The following is a 20,193-nucleotide window of genomic DNA, read 5'->3' as shown; positions in this document are numbered from 1 at the left end:
CCTTTGAGATGCCCAAGGAGAGATGACAAGTGGGCAGCTGGGCATGTGGGTTTGGATCTCGGAGAAGAGAAGAGGGTTGGAGATATGTCTGGGAGCCCTATCCATGGATGGTAACAGAAGCCGTGACAGTCCTGGGGAGGAAAAGATTGTCCACTATCTTGATCGTGGTACTGGTTTGACAACTCTGTGTGTGTGTGTGCGTGTGTAAGTGTGTGTGTGAGAGAGAGAGAAGGAAGGAGGAAGGCACTATGCCCAGGCATGCCTAACACGGGATGGGTATTTCAGACATGGCATTCCCTGAGCTCCAAACTCACTCACTGCCCAAGCCCACGAGTCTGTGTGAGGAATGTGGATTTTCAAGGATGCCGGCAAGTAGTGCCCTTCCCTTTGGCAGAAGGCTGCTGCCAAGGGAGGCCAAGGGTGGGGACGGAGGCTCACCTGGCGACAGGAATAAGCAGGTGGATGTGAGTCCTCAGGAGGGAGGAGAAAGAGGATGCCAGGAATTCCCGTCATGGCGTGGCAGAAACGAATCCAACTAGGAACCATGAGGTTGCAGGTTCGATCCCTGGCCTCGCTCAGTGGGTTGAGGATCTGGCAATGCCAGAGCTGTGGTGTAGGTCACAGACACGGCTTGGATCTGGCTTGCTGTGGCTGTGGCATAGACCTGCAGCAACAGCTCCAAATAGACCCCTAGCCTGGGAACTCCCATATGCCGCAGGTGCGGCCCTAAAAAGACAAAAGAAAAAAAAAAAAAAGAAAAGAAAGACGATGCCAGACTGTGAGCTAAGGAGCTGAAGGTCACAACTTGCAGGTACAGCTTCCTGCCGGAGCCCACCCCCCATTCAGAGAGCAGGCAGGAGGCTGGAGCCCACTTCCATTGTCTGTTCCCAGATGCTAGGTGGAGATTAAGAGCGTAGCTCTAGGGAGCTCCTGTTGTGGCTCAGCGGGTTAAGAACCCGACTAGTATCCTAGTCGGATGCTGGTTCAATACCTGGCCTAGCTCAGTGCGTTAAGGATCAGGTGTTGCTGCTGTGGCATAAGTTGCAGATGCAGCTCAGATTCTGAGTTGGGGTGGCTGTGGCTCCGATTTGACCCCTAGCCCAGGAACTTCCATATGCCACAGGTGCGGTCCTAAAAAGAAAAAGAGAAACAAAAAAGAGTGTAACTCTGGGCACCAACCACAGTATCTCAGGAATATGTCTGTATCTCCTGCTCGCATCTGGTGCTGGGAAAAAGCTCCAGCCCCACCGAACCCCAGAGGATTTAGGTGCTGGAGCTGAAATTTGCACTGAGAAACCCATGCACATGCTGGCAAACCACAAGAGGAAGCAAAAACAGCTGATAGCCAGCACAAGACATCGTGTCCCTTGTGAGTTGTATCTGTTCCCACTTAGAGTGATTCCAGGGCCCTCGGGAAAAACTGCCATCCTCCTTAGGTGGCCCCAGTGCAGAAGTGGAGGCCTGGGTTTAAGACCATCATCCACACCTGTGAAAACGTCCACACCAGCGAAGGTGGAAGGCGGCAGGGTGAGAGGGCACCGGCTCCTCCCAGAGGGTGGAAGAAGGAGCTACTGAGAAGTGGGGGAGACTAGAGATGCTTAACAACCCACTTTATAACTCTGCCTGGGGCTTGCCCTGGGAGGAGGAGAAAGGGAAATTCTAGGGGAGAGACAGGTATGGAGGCAGCCAGGTAGCCAGGCTGAAATCTGAGGTGGAGAGGGGTTTCCTGGGATGTCTGCTCCAAGATCCAAGAACCAAATCAGGGGACCCCCAAGCCCCAGGTCCTCCATATACACTATTCCTGAGGAAAGAATACAGAGCACCCCAGCTGGTGGTGGGAAGAATCCAGGCCCTCGCCAGACCTTCCTATTCCTGAGGCTGTGTGGGCGACACCTCATCTCCACTGCCAGCTGCATCCTCCAGGTTGTCCTCCTTTGGGGGACCTGGAGCTCAGCTTCATAGCTGTCACCTGAACACACGTGGAGGATGGGGGAGCTGTCAGAGGACAGTCCAGTTTAGGAGGAGTCTGTCCTGCAGAGAGGGAAAGGGAGGGCCTGTTCCCTAGGTCAGAGGAGGCAGTAGACCGGATTGACGACGGCAAGGAGTAAAACCCAGAGGTAGGGGCCACCATCAGCCCCTTGTACAGATGAGAAAACTGAGGCCCTAGGAGATGAATTACTCGCTTAAGGTCACACAGTCGGTGTGTCAAGAACCAAGATATACACCCCCATTTTTTTCTTTTATGACCGCCCCCAGGGCATACAGAGCTCCTGGGCCAGGGATCAGATCCAAGCCGCAGTTGCAATTTAAGCTACAGCTGCAGCAATGCTGGATCCTTAACCCACTGTGCTAGGCTGGGGATCGAACTTGCGTCCCAGCCCTCCCAAGACGCTGTTGATCCTGTTGCAACTCGGTGGGAACTCCTACACCCTTTTTAACAGATTAGGAGCCAAGACTCAGAGAGGGAGATTGGTTTCCTGGAGGTCACACAGCTGGGGGATGCTTCCAGAGGCCCCATTCTCTCCATTCCCTGCAATAGCTATGTATTTCCTAAACACAGTTTTCACTTTTTTTTTTTTTTTTTTTGGCGGCACCAACAGCATGTGGAAGTTTGTAGACCAGGAATCAAACCCGTGCCACAGGTATATCCCCACAGGTATGCTCCCCACCCCCCTTGTGTGGATAATGAACTCAGGAGAAAGTAGAGTCCTTACAAGGGGAGCTTGGGATAGCAGGAAGCAATTTTGAATAAAAAAAAATACAAATATCCTAGGAAAAAAACTCATTCAACTGTTTAATCTCACTCCTAAAATATATATATTTTTAACCTACATCCACAAAAATTCACCACAGCACTGTTTATAATAGTGAACATTTGGAAACTCGAAGGAATGATCAAAGTATTCTGCACAACCATGATGGAATATTAGACAGCTGCCAAAAAAGCCAGTTACAGAGTTCCCTGGTGGCTCAATATGTAAGGAACTGGCATTGTCAATGCTGTGGCTCAGGTCACTGCTTTGGTATAGGTTCGATCCCTGGCCCAGGAACTTCTACATGCCTTGGACTCAGCGCACCACCCCCCAAAAAAAGCCATATGGCAACATGGAAGAAAAAATTTATAATATAATTAGGTAAACACACTTTGATCCAGGAATCCCTTTTTCTGTAAATATGCTCTGTGAAATTAATTTGTTTTTGGTTTTGTTTTGATTTTTTTTTTTTTTGGCAATGCCCTCAGCATGAGGAAGTTCTGGGGTTGAACTCATGCTACAGCAGTAACCACAGCCATAGCAGTGACAGTGCTGGATCCTTAACCCACTGAGCCACCAGGGAGCTCCTATGGAATTAATCAAATACAGAAAAGTGTTTTTTCATTTTTCATTTCTTTTTTCATTTTCATGTAACAGGGATGTCTGCATGGCCTTCACGGAGTTAGAGTGTGTAACTGGAATCTTCCTTGCACCCAGATGATACACAGAGGACACACAGGGGTGGGACCATGCTTTCCAAACCAACATAGGGCCAGGGATCTTCTCTTCTGTTTGTGAGACTCAAAGTCTCATGCAAAAATGAACTAGTCACATCTAGTTCTACATTAACAATAGTCTTCTACTGGAAAGAGAATAAAATGGAAGAGAGTATAGTGACATGAAAATGGAATTCTCCAGGGAGATATAGCTATGTATTTCCTAAACATAGTTTTCACTTTTTTTTTTTTTTTGGCGGCACTCACAGCACGTGGAAGTTTGTAGACCAGGAATCAAACCTGTGCCACAGGTATATCCAGAGCCACAGTAGTGATAACAGGTCTTTAGCCCATGGAGCCACCAGGGAACTCCATGTATTTCTTAAACATAGTTTTTATTTTTATTTATTTTTTCTTTTTAGGGCTACACCTGCAGCATATGGATGTTCCTATGTTAGAGGTTGAATTGGAGCTGCAGCTGCTGGCCTACGCCACAGCCACAGCAATACTGGATCCAAGCCGCATCTGTGACCTATGCAGCAGCTTGGATCCTTAACCCACTGATTGGTATGAAACCTGCATCCTCATGGATACCAGATAGGTTCTTAAGCCACTGAGCCACAACAGGAACTCCTTAAACATAGGTTTTAAAGACATAAACTTGTACAAAAGGCCTAGACACTGTCACGTCAATAACCTAAGGCCCCTTTTCCATAGAGACCCTAATTTCTGGCCCCAGTGGCCTGTCCTGGACAAAGAAGGCTGTCAGGTCCCTGCACCCCTTGCTGGCTTTCCTGGGTAAAGGGCACTCCCAGTTCTCAGACTGGGAGAAATGCTCCTCCGCTCAATCCTTCTTCCTCCCCTCTTTGCCCCACCTCCTTCTCTTCCTCTGGGACTCCACACGGTACTTACTCAGACGCCTCAAGTACAAAACGACATCGTCATACCCTCGGTAGTAATAATCGTGCAGGATCTGCAAAGTGGAGCACCAGGAAGATAAGCAAGGCTGCGGCAACAGAGAGACCCAAGGTCCCCTCACCCAGAGCAGCTACTTTCCAAAACGTGCCCATCCGGTGTCCCATCCCTCAGTATCTGCTAGGAAGTGGGGAGCTGTGCCTGGTCACCGGCGCATGTGTGCTGCACTCAGGTGTTAAACCATTCACGGCCGATCGTCAGCTTCCCCTGGGTGGGAGAGGGTGGGATGTTTACAGTAGGACCACAGAAGGTGTGTTTGGACTGGATGCAGGGCAGAATTTGGAGACTGGGTTCAAATCCCAGTGCTGCCACTTACTGGCTGGGTCGCTTTGTGAATGTAACCTCCCACAGCCTCAGTTTCTTCACTTATAAAATGGGAATAATGGGAGTTCCTGTTGTGGCTCAGCAGAAACGAACCCAACTAGCATCCACGAGGAGGTCACAGGTTCGATTCCTGGCCCTGCTCAGTGGGTTAAGGATCTGGCATTGCGGTGAGCTGTGGCGCAGGTAGCAGACATGGCTTGGATCCCACATTGCTATGGCTGCGGTGCAGGCCAGCAGCTGCAGCTCCAATTTGACCCCTAGCCCAGGAACTTCCATATGCTGAGTGTGGCCCTTAAAAAAAAAGGTAAAATGGGAATAATGATAATATCTATCACAGAGGATCCTGGAGGATTATAAGAGATACTGCCCACAATGCCTTTTCTCTAAAGGGCCAGATAGTAAATATTTCGGGCTTTGCAGGCCATGTATAGTCTCAGTTGCTTCTTCTTCTTTTAAACAATGTTTTAAAAATAACCCATTCTTAGGCTCCCAGGCTGTATTGGTCCCTGGGCCATCATTTGCTGACCTCACATTGCATGTCAGAATGGGAGAGTTCAGTCAACATTCCTATGGGCGGGACTGACATCATCTCATTTTATGGGAGAGAAAATTGAGGCTGGGAGTACTTCGGGCACTTGTTCAAGGTCACCTACGTGCTCAGCAGCAAGGCCAGGATAAGGCTTTAGAAGGAAGTTTAAGAAATCATTTGACGGGAGGAGACACAGATGGCCTGAACGGGCCCCATGGCCCCCTCATCCCCCACAGCCCCCATTAGCCTCCCCGACTCCCCTTGCCCCCCAAGTCACTCCTGTTTCTCACCACCAGGTCTGGGGGGAACAGGGCATGGGTCATCCTGGTGATGTTCTCCAGGGAAAACTGGAAGGAGCAGTTGAATATGCGGAAGTCGTGGAAGATGGCGGGGCAGTCCCGTGGGCAGATGTCCTGCTGCCCGCTGAAGGTGGAGATGGTGATGTTGTCGGTCCAGAAAGAGCAGGGCTGCATGTTTGTGAAGCCCCCATCCATGTACCGCTGTGAGGGCGGAGGGGGGTGGGCAGAGTTAGGAATGCTTACCTGGGGTCAGAGGTCCCCTCCCTCACTCAGGGGATTTAGAGATGGGTCCCTTGATGCAGAGGTCCAGGTGGTGAGCCGTGTCTCCATGCTCTATTCCTGCCCTGTCTCCCCTCTGTCATTGTTTGGTTTTGTTTTGTTTTTAATGGGCATACTGAGGGCACCTGGAGCAGGGATCAAATCCAAGCTGCAGCTGGGACCCACACAGCAGCTGCAGCAACGCAAGGTCTTTTAACCCACTGCACAGGTCAGGGAATCGAACCTGCCGTCTTTTTTTTTTTTTTTTTTCCCTTCTTAGGACCGCACTAGCAATATATGGAGGTTCCCAGGCTAGGGGTCAAGTCGGAGCTGTAGCTGCCAGCCTACATCACAGCCACAGCAACATAGGATCCGAGTTGCGTCTGAGACCTACACCACAGCTCAAGGCAATGCCGGATCCTTAACCCCTAAATAAGGCCAGGGATCGAACCTGTGTCCTCACGGACACTAGTTGGGTTCTTAACCCACTGAGCCACAAGAACCCCCCTTTGCCATCTTAATGGTGCTGAGGCTGGGGCTCCCAGGCCCCTGAGGGAAGAGGGCATCCATACTCTGGACCAAGTAGGAGCAGAAGCCCCTGTCACAGTCAGCCCTCGTGGAGGCCCTCAACAGCTGAGGGCAGGCCTGGGGAATGGAGCCCACCCCATGGCCTTTTGAGAAGGTGTATGTGTGGCGAGTCTGAGCAGGTTGTGAGCTATCCTTCCTCCAAATTGCCCCCGGTCCGAGCCGCCTCCCTCTGTTGAGGTCGGACACTTCTGACACCCACCAGATGGCCCCTGACCACCACGTGTCCCCCTTCAAGCACCTTCCCCTTCCGGGCTTCTATTTCCTCAGCGATGAGCAAAGGACCATGCGAGGAGGCTCGACTCTCTGGGCTGCCTGAGAACTACATGGACGACATGCATCAAGGGGTCCATCTGCTAGCTGATTCCTAATCTCTGGATCTCATTTTCCCTTTATATAAGATGAGGAAGGAGCAGGGGTTAAATCCCACTCAGAGTGTGGTCCGTGCACCAGCAGCACTGCGCCAGCTGAAGCTGGTCAGAGGTGCAGAGTCTCAAACCTGCTGGATTTTCCCACTGGGAAAATCTAGCAAAGCTTGTGAAGCCTTGACTTGCCGGGGCTCAGTAAAGGGTTGGCAGGTCCAGAGAGAAGCCCAACCTAGGCAAGGAAGGCCATCTTAAAGCCCCAGAAATCCACCTACACTGGGAATTCTGAGTAGGAAAACACAAGGAACTTTTCAACTCTTGGTTTTCCCACTGAATTCTGAGCCTGTCCCTCCCAGATGTGGGTCACAGGGGCTGTGAGGCACCCCTGGGTCCCAGCTTGCCCCCCTCCCACACGGAAGCACTTACCACACCGCGGTAAGTGGGAGGAATGAGGCCGCAGTACACAGGGACAAAGCAGCTGCAGTACAGGGCCTGTGGCGGGGAGAACAGGGCTGAGATGCCTGAGGCTTTGGGGCTGGGTGGGGAGGGCTCACCCTCAGGCCTCTGGGCCCCGCCAGCCTGGCCCCCCTTAAACCCAAGGTGGAGGCACTGCCCTGAGAAGGGGAGCCCCAAGTTCAGTCCCTGGCTGGGCCCTTGGTAACCTGCTTGGTCAGTCTGGGCCAGATGTCTGGGTTTTAGAGGGAGAGACTGGCCTCAGGTTTGATTGTAGCACTAAATTTGCATGAATCCAATGGGATCCAGCAACCACTAATGTGTGTCTGGCCTGGGCCTGGAATCAAAGGAGGGTGGGATGACCATCCCTGGGAATGCTCAAAGAGGAGGAGCAAGCAAGAGACAGTTCGTGGGGTGACAGATGCCATGATGGAGGTAAGCATGGGCACTGCGGCCCCAAAGGAGAAGCAGCCAACCCAAGGGTTGCGGGGCAGGCAGGTGATGAAGGAGAGCTCCCTGGCAGGGGTGACTGGAGTCTCACCAAGCAGGCGAAGTGGGGTGGGGAGGAGGGGAGAGCATCAGAGGCAGGAGGCGCAGCAGGTGCAAAGGCTCCATGGGTGATTTGCTCTGGTTGGCCTGGGCAAGAGTGGGAGGTGGTGGGAGAGGGCTGGGCAGAGAAAGTCTGGGGGCTGATGAGCCCAGGGACATATGAGGTGACTAGAGGGGGGGCCCATGCCCAGTGTCTGTTCATCCCAGCTGCCAAGATCACGGCCATGCCAGTGTGGGGAAATGAGGACACAAGACCTCGTATTCAGAGGAGGGAAGGGGAGTGGAAATGTGGGTGGAGGGTCATGCAGCTCAACCTCTTTGTCCTGCAACAAAACCGGGCATGGAGTTCCTGCTGTAACACAAGGAGATTGGCACCCTCTTGGGAGCGCTGGGATACAGGTTCAATCCGTAGCCAGGCATAGCAGGTTAAGGATCCGGCATTGCTGCAGCTGTGGCTTAGGTCACAGATATGGCTCGGATCCGATCCCTGACCCGGGAACTCCATATGCTGTGGGGCGGCCAAAAAAGGAAAAAAAAAAAGAAGAAGAAGAAAAAGAACTTATTTAAAAAAAGAAAGAAAATCTGGCATAGCCACATAACTCTCCCGCAATAATTCATAACTAAAGTTTATATAAATGAGCTTAGAACAGTGCCCTGTCAGAGTCCTCTTCCCTACGTGTTAACTCATCTAGTGATAACACATCAAAGGCCAGTGAAAGAGGGGGCAGAAGGGAAGCCTTTCCCACAAACCAGGAGTAATTCAGGGAGGACATGCCACAACCCAGGCCCTAAGGGAGCCACGGTGATACATATGGGCCTCTGAGAAGCAGCAGGATTAGTGCAGAGGGCCAGGCAGAGGCAAAAGGCGGGGTACCAAGGTTGAAGTGTATAATGATGACCAGGTCTGATTTGGTTTTGGCTTTTTTTTTTTTGTCTTTTTAGAACCATATCTGTGGCATATGGAGGTTTTCAGTCAAATTGGAGCTCAGCTGCTGGCCTACATCACAGCCACAGCAACACCATATCCGAACCTCGTCTGTGACCTATATAGGTCAGGGCAACGCCAGATCCTTAACTCACTGAGCGAGGCCAGGTATCGAACCTGCGACCTCATGGATACTCGTCATATTCATTTCCGCTGACCTACGACAGGAACTCCTGTTTTTGGCTTCTCTGTGTCCATCTCGTCTAACAGTGCGCCTGACACAGAGAGATAGATGTCAGAAGGGTGACGAGAGAGAAGAACTACGGAAGCAGAAAATGGAAGGAAGGAAGTGAGGCAGGCAGGTGGATCAAACCAGAGGCCCCGCCGGGCGAAGCAGGACCCGCCTCTCTCCAGCCTCTACTCCCAGGCCCCGCCCCTCACTCCCGGGCCCCGCCCCACCCCTGATCCAGCCCCTATTCCCGGTGCCGCCCCCTTGCCTCGATGAGCTCTTCCTTGGACGTATACTCTGAAACCACCACACTCTCTCCATCCTGGACCCGCGTGAGGGCCACATGGAGCCTTCCCGTGGTGACCTTGTAGGAGTCCTCAGGCAGAACATCGTACAGAAACTGCCTCATCATCCGTACCATCTTACAGGACAGGGACAAGGGCCCCAGGAAGTATTTCTTCACCTCTGCCACAGCCACATTGAGGACTCTGAGGTACTCATCTGGGGAGAAAGCAGAGGTGAGCGGGTGGTCAGCAGCCCCTGTGTCAAAAAGAGGTTGGTGGTGATTCTGCCATCTCATCCTGGGAAAATCTAGAACTCTGACACCAAGAAGGTCCCGGGCATCAACCTGTCAATCTGCACACGAAAGCAAGGCACAGAGCAATGAAGTCACTGGCTCCAGAGGAACCAGGGTGTCAGGCCTCCTTTCATACTGAGGGCAAAGGGCAAGGGGTGGTTTCCGACCACAAATAGCTTTCCTGTTACCATGCCACAGCCCGACTGCATTCTTTGGGTTTTAAGAGACTTTTTGCCCTACATGTGTTTCCCATTAAAACAGTGATATAGTTGAAAGCCCTCACCAAGTGACACTCTGGGATGCTTGCTTAGTGCCTGCTACGTCTGTGGGTGGGAGTGAGTGCTGACTTGAGGCAGGAGAATTACAGGGAAGAGTGAATTTGTCTTGAAACCATTGCATCACCTTCCTTTTAAGGCTCTGGTACAGGCCTGGGAGGGAGAAGGCCTTTGCCTCCTTCTGAGAGAAGCACAGCCTGGGCATAGAAGGGCTTACGTGTGCCAGATGGGGCTCAGAGGGCAGATGTGTCATCCAGGGGTGTGGGCTGAGGAAGGTATAACCTATCTTACCCTCCACAATCCCCAGAATTCCCCCAGAGGAGTTAGGGTAGTCTTTTAATAAGAAGTTTAATCTGACTTAATAAGAAGGTTAATGAATCTGACTAGGAACCATGAGGTTGCAGGTTCAATCCCTAGCCTTGCTCAGTGGGTTAAGGATCCAGTGTTGCTGTGAGCTGTGGTGTAGGTCGCAGACATGGCTCAGATCCCGCGTTGCTGTGGCTCTGGCATGGGCCGGCAGCTGTAGACCCCTAGCCTGGGAACCTCCATATGCCGCAGGTGTGGCCTTAGAAAAAACAAAAAGACAAAAAAAAAGTTTAATCACAGCAAATACTGTGAGGCAGCTATTTCTTTTTCTGTTTTTTCTTTTTCAGTTGTGCCCACAGCATGGAGAAGTTCCCAGGCCAGGGATGCAACCCAGGCCACAGCAGTAACCAGAGCCACAGCAGTGACAATGCCAGATCCTTAATCTGCTAAGTCACCAGGGAACTCCTAAGGCAGGTTTTTTTATTCTCATTTGATTGATCAGGAAACCAAGGCTCAGAGGGATAATATAACTTGCCCAAGGTTAACCATCTAGTAAGGGGACAAAGTGGGATTTTAACCTAGAGTGGGTGACCCCAGAACCCATATTTCTTCGGCTATGCTAAGCTGAAAGCTTTCGGAGCTGGGTTTATACCTGCTTCTTGCCAATTGCTGCTAATTTCTATCTTGTGAAAACCCTCTGAGAAAAGCAGAAGCAGAAATAACTCTGAAAAAGACTAATTTTTTTTTGCCACGCCCATGGCATACGGAAGTTCCCAGGCCAGGGATGGAACCCAAGCCACAGCAGTGACAATGACAGGTCATTAACCTACTGAGACACCAGGAAACTCCTGACTGCTAATTTTTTTTTTTAACAAAAATTCAACTGTAAAACATCCTATACAGAAGACCTTTCTCACAATTAGTGTCAAGTGGCAATGGCTACTTGGGGAGTTGTACGGTCATGAGCTCTCTGCCACTGGAAGTAACCAAGCAGAGGAGGGACAAGCAACTCAGTCAAAGAACTTATCAAAGGGATTCTGGCATGCGTAGTAAGGACTACCCATGATTCCTTCCAACTCTGAGATTCTGGGATTCTTATGGTGGCCTGACAATAAATCTGAGAAGCCATCACAGTGGACGTTACTTTCTTATTTACAAATAGAGCATCTGAAGCACAAAAAGGTTAAGTGATTTACCCAAGGTCACACAGCAATTTGGGGACAAACCAAAGCTGGGGACTCTCTACTACTCTTGCATTTTCCCCATTCGCAGATTAGTCCTCACTAATCCTGTTGGCAGATAGGATAAGGAGTTTCAGTATCAATTTACAGATGTAGAAATGGAGGCAGAGAAAAGCTATGGGCCTTGCCTGAGGTCAGACAGCCAGGCAGTGTTTGTTCTGACTCTGGACCCCACCTTCTTTCCTTGTGTGTTGAACTGATCCCAGAGGCTGAGCAAGCCTGAGTTGCCATGGTGACGGCCTTTTCTCTCCAACATTCAGATTCTCAGCTGCTTGTATGAGTAGTAGGGACTGACCTCATCAACACAGCGTCTTAGCCATCACGCCTTTACAGGGGCGGGTGCTCCTGGTGAGCTGGGAAGGTCCTGCAGGTTAAGCAAGGTTTGATTTACCAAGTACCAACTTGTACAAACCCTATTTTCCCTCCAGGGAGGGTGGCAGCCAACCAACCAGTAGGTTATGAAGCAACTGAGCATATGGATACCAAAGTGTTGGGTCACTGAGTTCTTGCCCACAAGACCAGTCAGGATGGGAAGTCGAATGGGGCAGGGCTGTTTTGGGAATTCTTCATGAGCAGCTTGAAGTGGCCTCACAAGGGTTGGTGGCCTTTCCCACAAGGCCTCATAGCTAGAAGCACCTGCTTCAGCCCATACGTGCCTGGACTCCCAGCAGGAGGCGCTCTCTGGGACTGCTGGGAGAAAATGCCTTCTCACTGCACAAGAAATACATGTTCATTGTGGAAAAAAATTTTTCCTTAATGCAGATGAGCAAAAAAAACCATTTAAATGTCTTGGAATCCCGCCACCCAGAGATTAACATTTGGTTTATGTCTTCCTAGACTATATATTTCTTACTTATAAGAGTATTTAGGAATTTCTGGTGGCCTAGCAGTTAAGGACTTGGCGTTGTTACTGCTTTGGCTTGGGTTCGATCTCTGGTCTGGAAACTTCTGCATGCCATGGGCACTGCAAAAAAAAAAAAATTATATGGAGTCATATTAAATGCACTATTTTAACTTGCTTTTTTCACCTAATAATAAATCATACTTTTCATATAATAAATCATATCACACCTATAAGTACCCACTTACAACCTAATTTACGAGCAGCATGGACAGCTACTGTAAGGTTATACCATTATTTATTGAGCAGGTCCCCAACAGAAGTTAGCTTTTTAGTTTCCTTGGTTTTTCCAAACAATGCTGCCATGAATAATCTCTTGCTAAATTCTTTGCCTCTGTCCTGAGTTATTTTCCTTAGGCTAATTCCCAGAGGTGGGAATTCCAGGTCAAACGTATGAATACGTAAGACTTGTAATACTTATTTAAATCGTTGCTTTTGAGTATTATCCATTAGTAGTCAACTCTTAGCTATTTAGGGATGATAATGGGCGAACAGGAACAAAGTAGTGGCCAAAATATCATGGACCTCTTCTGTATACTGATGTCTGAAAACTACGCCTAGCTGGAAATTACAGGGTGGTCAAGGAGGAAAAGGAGGCAGGAGATTGTCTGATTTCTCCCACTTGGGTGCCCAGTTTAATGCTGTCTCTCCCTGCTTCTCTTCGGGTCTCTCTCTCTGTGCATCTCTGTCTGCAGTCTCTCTCTCCTTCTTTGTCTCTCTTTGTCTCTCCTTCTTTGTCTCTCTTTCTTTGTCTCTCTTCCTCTTTCTTTTGTCTCAGAGAGAAGCAACTTATCTTCTGGTTGCACAAGACTCTGTTGGTAGAGAGTCAAGTGTTAAGCATAGCAATTGCTGGGTGTTGTGAGGAGGGATAAATTTAGCTTGCTTCTTTATGCATCTCTGTTCTTTCCAGCACCTTCTCCCATTTAAAGGCCCCATTCCGGCTGTGGAGAAAAGGGAACCCTCCTGCACTGTTGGTGGGAATGTAAACTGGTACAGCCACTATGGAGAACAGTTTGGAGATACCTTAGAAATCTATACATAGAACTTCCATATGACCGTGCAATCCCACTCTTGGGCATCTATCCGGACAAAACTCTACTTAAAAGAGACACGTGCACCTGCATGTTCATTGCAGCACTATTCACAACAGCCAGGACATGGAAACAACCCAAATGTCCATCGACAGATGATTGGATTCGGAAGATGTGGTATATATACACAATGGAATACTATTCAGCCATAAAAAAGAATGACATAATGCCATTTGCAGCAACATGGATGGAACTAGAGAATCTCATACTGAGTGAAATGAGCCAGAAAGACAAAGACAAATACCATATGATATCACTTATAACTGGAATCTAATATACAGCACAAATGAACATCTCCTCAGAAAAGAAAATCATGGACTTGTAAAATAGACTTGTGGCTGCCTGATGGGAGAGGGAGGGAGTGGGAGGGATCGGGAGCTTGGGCTTATCAGACACAATTTAGAATAGATTTACAAGGAGATCCTGCTGAATAGCATTGAGAACTTTCTCTAGATACTCATGTTGCAACAGAACAAAGGGTGGGGGAAAAAATGTAATTGTAATGTATACATGTAAGGATAACCTGACCCCCTTGCTGTACAGTGGGAAAATAAAAAAATTATAAAAATAAATAAATAAATAAATACACAAATTTGATAGGAAAAAATAAAATAAAATAAAGGCCCCATTCCAAGCTGTAGGCTGAGGGGTCTGAGTCCCCCAGTGACCACAGCAAGATGGCAATTTACGAGCAGGACTGGAGGAAACTCAAGGTGGGCTGCTTCCACCCCCAGCCCACACTGGCCACTTTCACTTCTGCTCCCCCACCCCAACCTCCTTTCATGCCCTTGAATTTTCTAATTTGGAGTCTATCTCCCAAACCAGGGAGATTCTCTGAGGCTCTCCATGGCCTGCCACTGCCCTGTGCCCACCAAATACCCTTCAGAAACTTTGCTCTAAGCTGGGAACTCCTCAAGGGGAGGGACACACTCACCCAACCTCACACAGCACTTGGTGAACAGTGTGTGACCAAAGGAAAATTTAAAAAATAATAATAAAATAAAACAAGCGATGGAGATGCTTACAGGGAAGAACTACTTGACTTAATTACCCATTAAAAGCTTGAAGGCAAGATGATCCTGGATAGATGGATAGATAACAGTAGGTAACTATATTGATAAGTAGGCCAATTCACCAGTTTTATGAGTCTATTGTGCCAAGAACTTCAGTAGAAAAATAAGGCCCTGTGGCTGAAAGGTTTTGAAGGGCATTTGGAAGCCACTCCAAGTCTCAGCCACTCAGAGATTCTTTTCTGTAACCAAATCCATTTCTTGGAAAGAGCCCAGCTTTGGAACCAGGGAGATGTGGTTCAAATCCCAGTTTTGCCACATACTATCTGGGTCATCCCTGGCAAATCAAATACTTCTTCCAGCTTCAATTTTGCCACTGATAAAATAAGAGTAATAATAGTTATCTTGCTGAGCTGTTATGAGTAAAATAGTTTTTTAAGAGCCTGCACACAGTAAGTGCTCAGTATTGGTTCTGTCAGTATACTCTATATGACCATGGACAGGGCTTCTTGATATTTCTGGCTTTCAGTTTTCTCATCTGAACAGGGGGACAGTGATCCTTGCCCACATCTTCATCAAGGTGTGCTCAGGCTGTTTCAGGGCATGGTTGGGGGTGGGTTAGGTGTAAAGTATTTTAGGCACATTTTGCAGGATCATTCCTTCCCGTTGAACTTAGGGAACCCCACAGATTTAGTAGGAGAAGGGAGCTTAAGTAAAATCATGAAAGGAAGGAAAGAAATATATATTTTTTTTGTCTTTTTAGGGCTACTCCTGCAGCATATGCAGGTTCCCAGGCTAGGAGTCAAATTGGAGCTATAGCCGCCGGCCTACGCCACAGCCACAGCAACACCAGATCCCAGCTGCATCTGCGACTTACACCACAGCTCAGGGCAACACCAGATCCTTAACCCACTAAGCGAGGCCAGGGATCAAAACTGCATCCTTGTGGATACTAGTCAAAATTCGTTTCCACTGAGCCATGACAGGAACTCCAGAAAGACATAATTAGATGTGCGTTTATCTTATTTATTTATCTTATTTATCTTATTTGCCTAAGGCTTCCCCCTTCGTGAGGGCAAGGATGGTCTCCATCTCATTCGTCCCTTTGTCCCTAGTACTTGATATAGTGCATGGAACATGATAGGCAGTTAATAAACATGGATGCCTGCATGGATAATGAGTAAATGAATGAACCCAGAAATCAAGGGAGGACATTGCAGCCCAGAGAGAGAAACAGCTATTCAAGGTGACCCAGAGTATAAAAACAGAGGGCTTCTCTTCCCCTCCTCCACATAGCTTCTCTGCTAAGTGTTAAATCCTAGAAAGAAGGGCACACTTGGCAGCTGACAATTTAAACTGCCAAGGATCCTGTTCACAGGGTGCCCAAATTAAGCTGGCTGTGCAGGATGAATCTGCGATGGAGGATGGGACTAGAGATCCCAGTCTCCTGCAGACTGGTAGCCTAGCAACAACTTTCCAGCTCAGCCAATCATCGCGAGGCGCCTCTTGCCGCCAGCCCCACTCCCCCAGCTGCGGGTGAGGTGAGCTCCGGGGAAGCAGGGGGCTCAGCAGCCCCTGGAGAGGCGTTGGGGAGCAGAGTTGTGTTCCCAGGAAAGCTCGCCATTCTCCAAGTCCCTGTGTGAGACCCTGGGAGTCTACTGCTTTTACCTGGTCCCTGATTGTGGGCTGAATTATAGGCTGCATTTTCCTGTGGGGATATCTTGATATCTTGACTGCCTGACTCCACTACCATAATTATTATTAGTAGTATTTCTAACAACATTCGTTTACCCAAGCAGGTTTTCACACTTAAAATCTCAGTTTATCCTCACAAGACAGGAGCCCCTGGGCCTAGAGTAGGGGCAGACGATGGGGGAGGGGGGGGTGGTTTATTTGCCATCTTATTTCTATATCCTAAACTATAGGAGCATTGAAAAATAATTTTAGCTTAAAGCTGCAGTGTCACTACTGGAAGGTCCATAGAGACCCTCTGGGGCAGTGATTTTTCAGTCTGGAAGCCTTTGTTCAAAAGAAATCTTAAATGGAAACCCAGTATATACAACAATTAAAAACAAGGCTGTTCTGGGTTGAAGGCAAGTGGGGTCTTAGGTCCTGCCCAATCACCCCAACTCAGCCTAGGAAGGAAGGCCCTGAAATGCCTAAGGATCTAGGAGCCTAGGTCAAAAATACTAAACCAGACTAACTCTCTTTTTTTACAGTTAAGAAAACCCAGCCCAGGATAAAGGTTAAGCTCAATAAATATGGATTAATGGCTGGCTGAATGGAGAAATAAAGGATGGATATACCCTAGGTCACACTGTCTATGTTAGCAGGAACTGGAATTAGAATGTATGAGCAAACTCCCATTTTCCTTCTTTGTTCTGAATGCATTATGGGCTTTAGCCAAAAGCAAAACAACACTGACCTAGTAAGCACTTAAAAGAAACAAAAACTGAAAACAATATCTTTTATGGATAATAACAATCTTCCACACAGACCTTTTTCTAACCCTGAGAGTTTACCAAAGAGTTGGCATCAAAGGGTCAGAGCATCTTATGTCAGGTTGCTATGGAAACAGCACTGCTTCCCTCTGGTTCATCACCTGGACTCCTATCAAGATGCTCATGTAGCTTTTTTCCCAGGGCCTGGGGCCTCACCCTTCCCTGTGTGTCTCTTTCCCAGGATCCAGGCACAATCCCCACAACTTTCCACTGAAGGATCTACTGATTACCCGGAGATAAAACAGGCAGAGAGCATGTGTCCAGAAAGTTCTCTGTAACTTTGCAATGTCCTCAGGGCCATTGTCCCTGCTCTTTTCTCTCTATTTTCTTTGGTGGACCCAGAGGTCCTTTGGGGTTCTGTTCCAAGGTAGAAACCAATACTGCCCCTCTCCAGGCTGTGGCTAGTCCTACCCTACAGACTCTCCCTGCACTGCTGAGGCAATGTTGGGATAATGCAAAGCCGTGAACTAGTCATCCTCCAGTCTTTCTGGGTGTTTGGTCAGGGGGCCTCCAGGTGAGCCTCTGCTATAAAGAGAAATGGCCATCTCCAGAGCATCTCCTCATTCAGGATTTGCCCAAATGAGGGCACCACTGCAGAGGAAGGCCCAGGCCTCTTCTCTTTCAAAACCACGACAACTAAAGTTCACTTCTGCGGACTGGTGGTACTCACTGCCCCCACTGTCCAAAACTTCAGCTGGTTGGGTCTGTTACCTATGCCTCTTTCCATCTATGTTACAAGTTCTCATGAACCCACCCTGCTGTTTACTGCTCTTACTGGCTGCCACTCTGTGGTACCTTTTGGTACCAGGTGCTGTGCCAGGCTTCGAGGGCTCATCGTTTCAGTTAATCTTCATGACACTCCTCTGACGTAGGTACTATGATTATTTCCTCTTCATAGATGAGGAAATGGAGGCTCAACCAGTACCTTGGTCAAGGTCACATGCTGGAAAAGAGCAGAGCTGGGCCTCGAAGTTGTGAGAGCCCTAAAGCCCTAAATCCACCAGAGCTTGCTGCCTACACGAGGGACACGCCCTTCATCTCTAAAGCCTCCAGTTCCCATGGGGGTAGAGGGCAGGCGGTGGGGGAGTGGTTTCCACAAAGGCTCCCAGGACTGCATTTCTAGTATTTAGTTGAAGCACATCTCCTAAGGGCTTAGATGTCCCTGGGAGACAGGAAGACTCTCTCTAGAGCAACAGAACACAGATCACATCTTCAAAAGTACGCTCCTCCTCCCGCACACCCAGGGCCCCTTCCCAAGCCAGGCCAGTCTCTGCTCTCATCAGTAAACACAAAGTGCACAATCCCACTTTTCTTCCCACTGCACACATTTCTATTTATTTATTTATTTATTTTACCATCTATGCAGACTTCATAGATGCCCACCTTAAGATCTGGGCCTCCTCGGAGTTCCCGTCATGGCTCAGCAGTTAACGAACCCGACTAGTATCCATGAAAATGCAGGTTCGATCCCTGGCCTTTCTCCGTGGGTTAAGGATCCAGCGTTGCCGTGAGCTGTGGTGTAGGTTGAAGATGCAGCTCAGATCCCGAGTTGCTGTGGCTGTGGTGTAGCCAGCGGTTATAGCTCCAATTGGACCCCTAGCCTGGGACCCTCCATGTGCTGCAGGTGCAGCCCTAAAAAGAGAAAAAACAAAAACAAAAACCTGGGCCTCCTCCTTAAAGCCTTCCCTGATCAACCCCGCTGTCAGCTCTCTCTCTCCCCCCCTGCCATCTGTACCCTTTATTTCCGGCTGCCTTGAGTGGCCTGTCCTGTCTCTCTGGCTAACACATTCCTTGAGGACAGGATCTGCATCAAGAACAACTTTCTCCCCCATTATTGCTTAGCTCAGTGTTGAACACTTAGTAGGTATTCAGGAATGAATTAGGACTTCCCACTGTGGTGCAGTGGGTTAAGAATATGACTGTAGCAGCTCGGGTTGCTATGGAGGCATGGAGTCAATCCCCAACCTCAGCTTAGTGGCTTAAAGGATCTGGCAATGCTGCAGGTGCAGCACAAGCTGCAGCTGTGGCTCAGATTCAATCCCTCGCCTAGGAACGTCCATATGCAACAGGTGCAGACACACACACACACACACACACATACACACACACACACACACACACACAAAACGAATGAGTCAAAGAGCTATTTAATGTTCTGTGCCTTGTGGTGGGGCAGGTTAAGGATCTGGCATTGTCACTGCATGGCTGTGGTGCAGGTTCAGTCCCTGGTCTGGGAAATTCCACATGTCACAGGTGCAGCCAAAAAACTCCACTATTTAATATTCTATATTTCTGTTCTGTTCCCCATTATACCCCCACCATTTAATCCAGTACCTGCCCTGCTGTAGGGAATTAATGAATGTTTGCTGTATAAATTAATAATAAATAGTAAAAAATGAATGAATGAATTCAAGGAGGAAATCCAAGAATGTCTCTCTACTGGGCTGTTGACATTTTTTCCAACTGGTGGTCAGAAAGGTGGAATTCTTCAGTGACACAGCCAGACTTGGGGCTGTGAGGGGGCAAACCACAGGGCAGTTTGCTCTGTTAAGCCTGGTCCTGACTCCTGCCCCCACATCAATGGACACAAGACCCTGAGCTGGGGTCGAAGAGGAGATTCTTCTTTATGTGGTGGTCTCAGGAGGACAGAGTTGGGTTACCCTCAGGTTGATGGGTCAGCTCCTAATTCAAATGAGAGCCAAATCAGTCTGAAGATGTATCATTTGCTGTTTTTTTCCCTTGTAGAGTTGGAAATGGAGCTCAGTTATCTTTGCTAAATTTGATCCCAAAGTGAGCTGGTCTAAAATGGATCCACCAGATGTGGATCCTGAATTGGATCCTGGGACAGAAAAAAGATATCAGTAGAAAAACTGGTCAAATCTCTGGTTAATAGTAATGCCAAGTTAACGTTAATGTCTGAGAGTTGGCAAATGTACTCTGGTTGTGTAAGACGGTAACGTTAGGGGAAACTGCGTTATAGACACATGGAACTCTCTGTACCATCTCAGCAACTTCTCTGTAATCTATAATTATTCCAGAATAACAAGTTTATTTTTCAATTATATTTTCAAATGGTTTTTCGTGCTTATAAGGAAAGGACATTTTATTTATTATTCTTTTTATGGCTGTACCCACGGCATATGGAAGTTCCCAGGCTTGGGGTCAAATCGGAGTTACAGCTGCCAGCCTACCCCACAGCCACAACAACGTTGGATCTGAGCCACAACTGCAGCCTACGCCAAAGCTTGCAGCACCATCGGATCCTTAATCCACTGAGTAAGGACAGGGATCCAACCGGCACCTTCACAGACACTACGTCATGTTCTTAACC

At 48.6% G+C, this 20,193-nt stretch overlaps 1 protein-coding gene across 2 annotated transcripts in view; it reads right to left on the bottom strand.

The window, feature by feature from the left end:
• PNPLA1 (patatin like phospholipase domain containing 1) overlaps nt 1-20,193 on the bottom strand; it is a 44,359-nt gene that overhangs the window by 11,373 nt on the left and 12,793 nt on the right. For both annotated transcript variants that reach the window (XM_084967955.1, XM_021100036.2), the window contains exons 2-5: nt 9,229-9,461; nt 7,231-7,296; nt 5,588-5,797; nt 4,382-4,442 (exon numbers count right to left, since the gene is read on the bottom strand). In XM_084967955.1, the coding sequence (XP_084824081.1) occupies nt 4,382-4,442; nt 5,588-5,797; nt 7,231-7,296; nt 9,229-9,461 (570 nt within the window). The remainder of the gene's footprint in view (nt 1-4,381; nt 4,443-5,587; nt 5,798-7,230; nt 7,297-9,228; nt 9,462-20,193) is intronic.

Source organism: Sus scrofa, chromosome 7 (genome assembly GCF_054392235.1).
Source record: "Sus scrofa isolate SSC_HxYL_T2T_F1_AM1 chromosome 7, Sscrofa_HxYL_maternal_Yorkshire_Landrace_v2.0, whole genome shotgun sequence".
NCBI classification, from domain to species: Eukaryota; Metazoa; Chordata; class Mammalia; order Artiodactyla; family Suidae; genus Sus; species Sus scrofa.
Note: the sequence above shows the minus strand (reverse complement) of the source record. Positions and strands in the feature narration are given on the sequence as shown.